We start from the raw sequence: 6,713 nt of genomic DNA, 5'->3' as shown, positions 1-6,713 counted from the left end.
TTTTTTTTTTTTTTTTTTAGAAATACTGATTTCTTTCACTGGTCTACATTTTTTTCTTTTTATTTTTTCATTTTAATTTTTATTAGAGTAAATAAACATGGATTTTGCTAAGATGTTCCTGTGCGCGTTCTAATTTTATCTTTTAAATAATTGGCCACTTGTGTTTGTGAATGTCTAATAGCTAATTGAAGAGGCGTGATACCTTCTTGATTTACGAGTAAAGGATCTGCTCCTGCACCTACCAGTTGTCTTGTAACAGTCATTTGTCCCGTTAATGCTGCCGCATGCAATGCACTTTCACCATTCTGAAAAAAATTTTTGTGTAATTTTAAATGAAAATTATGGAAAAAGAAATTATAGAAAATATTTCAAATATTATTATATACATCAATATCCAATATAAAACTGATTTATTATATTTTAAAATATAATATAAATATATTCTTTATGTTTGTTTGTAAACTATTTAAATAATATTTAAATAATTCCTTAACATTATTAACAATAATTTTATTAACTTTCATTAATTACCAAGTTATTTTTACATTTTTCTTAGAATTTAAAGTTTTAATTTAAGAGAAATACTTTTACTTACTGGAAGAATACCAAGAGATGGACGGTACTTGAGTAGCTCACCTACAACAGCGGCATGGCCCTTATGAGCCGCCTTAAATAGTGGAGTCGCGCCATCCTATAAAGAAAAAACACTCAGACTAGCTATTCTTTTGAAATGTCGATCCTAACTTCTTCTCTTTGTACGATTATTCTCGACTTACATGTCTAGTGGCATCGACCTTCGCACCAGCTTTCAAAAGCCTCCTCACGACATGATCGTGTCCCATTTGCGCTCCTATCCATAAAGGCGTGGCACCATCGGTTCTTGCTGCATCCGTTTTTGCTCCGTGCTCTAAAAGAACTTCTAAGATACGCACGTGACCATTTTGAGCAGCAATAAATAATGCTGTGGCACCATCCTATACAATTTTTATATCTTTTAATTTAATATTTTTTAATCGCATATTAAGAATAATTTTTCTTTAAATTATTAAGCGAGTATAATATTTATCATAAAATTTGAATTATCTCACCTTCATATAAGCATTCGGATTGGCGCCTCTTTCAATCAAACCTTCTACAACATCTAGGTGACCGCACTGGCACGCGACGAAAAGTGGGGTACCGCCATCCTGCAATCGCAACCAGAAATTGTTGATCGTTTCAATTTCACCTGGTTACACGATACTTTTTATTTTGTTCCAACTTACTATGCTACAAGAATCGACGATAGCACCTTGTTCCAATAGAAGACTGGCGATATCCATATAACCACCTTGAGCGGCGAAAAATAATGCCGTAGTACCTGTCTAAAAATAAAAATTAATAAAGTTAAAAAATTTTAATGAACCAAGAAAATTGAAATGCCAGAAAATTTTTTGGATTTTATGACACGGAAAAAAAACGAATGATTATTTCCTAAGAAATTATTATACTATTTTTATAAATATATATAATAGAAAAGAATACAAAACAAACTTATAAATACTTTCGCCTGTGTTTCATATTAATTAAAAATAAAAAAGTCGGCTACAGAAATCACGAAAGAAGAAGATATAAAATATAAATTTAGCTTCTTTCTTAAGAGAAAGTAATATTGTTTTTAATTCTTAAAATATTTAAAATATCGATTAAAAAGAGAATAATAATTTTAAAAAGTATATTGATATTAATTATTAAAAAAAAGAGAGAAAGCAAAAGATAGAAATTATAAAAGAAGCAATAAAACAATTTGTTTCGAAAATAATAGAATTATATAAATTTGAGATGAATATTAATATATTAAAAAATTTAAACATTTTATTATAAAATATAAAAAAGATAAACTTAAAAAAGAAAAAGCATAAAAAAGAAAAACTTAAAATAATTATTTTAAATATCGAATATTAAATATTGTCGAATAATTAATAGTCATTTAAATATCACATCTATTTAAATATCACATTCTTCTTAAATTCCATAATCATTTATTTGAATGTTTTATGAATTTAATATTTTAATATTTTAATATTTAATATTTCAATCTGTATAAAATTCAAACTGAATTACAATTATCGAAGAAAATTTATTCTATAACATCTTGCAGATAATTGACAGTAAGAACGACATCCTGTCGCCTTTGTGGCGACATATTATAATAGTATCTATTATAATATGTTAGAGATATCCTTTTGTGTCTGTGAAGAATCAATACTTTATATGTAGTTTACTTAATGTCTCGAGAAAGAATTGATGTATTATCATTTGAACTCTTTCCTCATTATAATAGAATATTTCGATTATTGTGATGTAAAATTCCAACATCGTAATAGTTTACAATGAGTGAGTGAAGTATGGTATGAGAAATGAATACATCAATTATAAATGTAAAATATTATCGATAAAATATTATAGTTCTAACATTATGATTCTAATTGTACAAGTTCAATAAGTTCTAGACAATTGATTGATTTAAGTATAAATAACATTCAATATTAGTCTTTTCAATGTTAAATTTTATTGAAACCTATAATGAATCGGGTTCCAAGTAATTGAATAAAAAGAGAGCGATTTCGAATTGAATATCTATCCATCAGTAAAGGAGAGAAAGTACTGGTGTGTGTTTCGAATATCCACGAAAGGAACAACGTATGTCCAGGCCAATGCAAGTCAAACCTGTTCAAGTATCAACTATATATGTACTTTCACTGATATTTGTTTCAAAGCATTGATGATCAGTTTGAAAAAAAAAACTCCCAATTCATTTAAATCGAGTTATGCTTTTTTTATAAAATATGTAATTTATTTATTATCGATATTAGAATATTCTCTAGTGCATATATATATATACGTTCCAATGTTTCTTCAACCATATCAAGCTGGGAGATACAATACCTATCCATTACAAACCGCAGAAATTCTATAATGACGATCAACCTGTCTATCTAGTCATAAATAGATGCCATCGTGATCGAATATATTTTTTTTTCATTTAACTTACATCGTCTTCAAAAGCATACGGTATAAAAGACTCTTTCTTTTCAATTCTCAATAATTTATGACTGAATTGAAAATAATCCTATAATAATAATCTATTGATAAATATTTAAAAAAAATTAAAAAACCAATTTTAATTGCGATTAATTATCATATTAATTTAAAAAATTTTGAATATATAATTCGATAAGAATCAATGATTTACAAGAAATCATTAGACGATAATTTGACGACGATAAAAAAACAAATTCTATGATATATGATGCATATATGTTGAATATGAAATGGAACGACATAAAAGGTTAAAATTATTTTCCCTCTTCTCTTAGTTTAATTAATTTGTTGGATCGTAGACAAACGTGATAATTAGAGACAAATGGTGCATGGTACCTATAATGTTGCACTCTGGTCCCCACTAAATGATCGTATCAATTAATGCTTACCGTTCAAAACGGAGAGGATGCTCGGATGGATGACGACCATCGCCGATTTATAATGAACTTGTTACTTCCTGTGAGCAATCTGCTTTCCAGCATACGCTATTTTAACGTTTTATGCAATATAATACGTTTTCTGTGTGCTACGAGAATTGTTTATTTGAAATTCTTATGAAACTTCTTAGTAAAGTTTGAAAAATTTATATCAATACTATGAAATCCTGAAATCCTTTTACAAAGTAAAACATATTGTTTTCTTATTAATATTTTATTTTTACCGTAATTGTACATGTAAATAAATACCTGGAATTGAACATTTTCCATTTTTTTTTTATAAAAATTTGTCAGTTTCTTGAACGATAAAAACATAATATACCATTTTAATGTTACTATTTATGATTCAAGCATGACATAGACATTTAAAGTAATACAAATAAGATAAGATTTCGATAAGTCAGATATTAGATAGAAGATTTTACTTTCGAAAATTTTACGTTCTTAAGCTGAAACTTAAATTAAAAAAAAGATATTTAAAAACTGCAAATGAAGTTAATAAATCTAATTAAATTATTATTTAAAAATAAAAATATATACGCAGAAGATTTAATGAAGAATTAATGAATACGATATTTGAATAACAAGACAATATTGATAATTATGAAAAGATTTATTTCAATCGGTCGAAAGTCTGTTTCTTAAACGAGGCCAAATTTAAGGGATTAGTATGTCACGAACGCCCACGCACGATTTTCAATCTGATACCAGCAATTTGTGCAGAAACCGCGTTTAGACGGTTTGCGCTCCACGTGAGTTCTACGTGGCCGGTTCCATATTATAGCAGATATTGCTGTTGAAATGCATTAGAAACACGCGAATCTGCGTATACTGCGATGCAACCTAACATGCTTCGCTTCAGCAACCTTGAATATGCTTACTGACAAATATACATATTTAAAATGTTATAAACACATATTTTATACACAGGTATTTTATGCGCCAACCAGAGTATTTAAGAGGCGAGATATTATATATATATATCATATATTTATCGCGACCTCGTCGTATTCAGGTCGCACTTTTTAGAAACTATAAAATAAGTATGTCTAATTGGCTGACGTTAATGAATTCACGTGTAGGCTTTCGATGCAAATAGAAATTTTCTCGTTGTTTCGATTCACTTTTGCTGATTCTTACTATATTATTTTTATTTCTTAGATTCACATTGTTAATTGTTTAATATTAAAAATTACCAGAAGAAATCATTCGATTTATTTGAAAATTGTATTTCATATGATTGTTATCCATTTATCATCGCATTTTTAGAATACTATTCATTTTAAAATGCAACAGCATGATTAAGAAGAATACTTTTCACGAATCATGGCATTTAATTAAAAAATGATATTATTTTTTAACATAGAAAACAAAATCACGGTATTTGTTGAATTTGAAAAAAGGATACGTTCTCTAATCTCTTAATATGAATTAGAAACTCGCCTATCGACCACATAATCGACTTATGATTGGAGAAACAAAACAGTTCGTGATTAATTGCATCTTTCTCGCATTTATATTCTATCATTATATTCTACTTTTCTTTTATTTCTTTCTTTTCTTTCAATAATTAGAATTGATTAAGAATTCATTTAGATCGTGAATAAAGCGATAATAATTTCAAAAATAATTATTAATAAAGTTCAAATTGCTATCAATAAAAATAATTTTGAAAATCGAATTGTGATGATTGTGTTAATGCGTACTTAATCTCTACATTATTATCATTATTTAGTTTCAAATATTCAGAAAAAATTTTTTTCATTTTTCCTTATTTTGATATTGTTATATCTTTGTTTATTCATCAATATTTTATATCTAAAAAAAATAGTGAATGTAATTTAAACATTAATATATTAAAAGAGAAAATAAATAAAAATATAACATAAAGATCGCTTGTCTAAAACTATTTTTAATTAATGAATCATGTATCAGATTTTTTAATTAAAATAGATATTTTATAACCGAAAATCGCAACATGGTCCCGTATTTTATCGAATTTGCATACAATACAGAGATTCTTGATGGTACCTGAAAGTATATGTGAACTCAGCGATAAATCGTTACGAGCCATTTAAAAAAAGCCACTCGACTGCTTCCTGGTGCCTCATGTTACATGTATATAAGCAACAAGTTTTTTATGTCGCACAGACTTTTCGAACCCTATGAATAGATCAAAAATTATGTTTTCTATTTCTATTTTGGAAAACTAGTAAAAGAACTATAGGCATTATTTTTTCTTCGTAAGTTCATAATCAACAAAAACATAAAGATTAATTATCGAATACAAATAGAGCACGACATCATCAGTGCGATATAGATCATCAAGTTAAAAATAGAAATATTATCGAAGAATGATATCTTTACCTTAATTGAGTTTATTCAAGTATTATTATATATTGTTGATGATAAACTGATGATAAATATAATGGTATATTTATAAAAAACATAACCGTCCTTCGGAATATTTCAACGAAATAATATGTATATTTCCTTAAAATCATAAGAAAATTATAATTATATTAAAAAAAATATACAACAAAAAACTAACTTTTAGCTATCATAAAAAGTATTTCCCTTCAATGGGTAACGGGGTTGTCAGGACGCGCACGTTCAACGGATTTCATTCACTCTTAGTTCATTCATGGGCCGGCTACGTGTGCTCAGGACTTACCAGCCGTCTGGCATTAGGATCTGCCCCTTGTTGTAGCAATTCGGTGACCGCTTCGATATAGCCTCCAGCAGCGGCTAATATTAAAGGCGTCGTGCCATCCTAAAAATGGATAAAATGATCAATGATTTGCTAGTAAAGATGATAATAAATCAGTGAAAAATATTTTTTTCGATTTCTATTAAAAAATTTGAATAAATTTTATTTAATTGATTATAAATTGATTGGGATGCGACCATTTCAATATGATCTCAATAATGAAAATCCCCCTGAATTACTTTCTAATTGATTTAAACGGATCTTGCGATTACTCACACAAATCAATAAACAGATACATATCATTAAACAGACAATTAAGATTCATAAAATTATCGTATAATTTCAATCACTTATACTTGACATTTGATATAATTTCTACTTTCTATTATATTCCTGTATTATCGAATCATGTATCATTAATTGATAATTTACTATAATAACGACAATTGTTGTTCCTCAATTGATGTAACGACCAATTAAAT

General features: G+C 27.4%; 1 protein-coding gene across 1 annotated transcript in view; it reads right to left on the bottom strand.

The window, feature by feature from the left end:
- Nucleotides 1–50: 50 nt before the first annotated feature.
- Nucleotides 51–6,713, bottom strand: part of LOC102680137 (ankyrin repeat domain-containing protein 29) — a 9,090-nt gene continuing 2,427 nt past the window's right edge. The window contains exons 3-8 of the mRNA XM_006620216.2: nucleotides 6,196–6,294; nucleotides 1,266–1,364; nucleotides 1,089–1,187; nucleotides 777–974; nucleotides 596–691; nucleotides 51–305 (exon numbers count right to left, since the gene is read on the bottom strand). Coding sequence (XP_006620279.1) covers nucleotides 108–305; nucleotides 596–691; nucleotides 777–974; nucleotides 1,089–1,187; nucleotides 1,266–1,364; nucleotides 6,196–6,294 — 789 coding nt within the window. The 3' untranslated portion in view covers nucleotides 51–107. The remainder of the gene's footprint in view (nucleotides 306–595; nucleotides 692–776; nucleotides 975–1,088; nucleotides 1,188–1,265; nucleotides 1,365–6,195; nucleotides 6,295–6,713) is intronic.

The sequence above is a fragment of the Apis dorsata genome, unplaced genomic scaffold, assembly GCF_000469605.1.
Source record: "Apis dorsata unplaced genomic scaffold, Apis dorsata 1.3 scaffold_489, whole genome shotgun sequence".
In the NCBI taxonomy this organism is placed as follows: Eukaryota; Metazoa; Arthropoda; class Insecta; order Hymenoptera; family Apidae; genus Apis; species Apis dorsata.
This window is presented reverse-complemented; position numbering and strand designations above follow the sequence as displayed.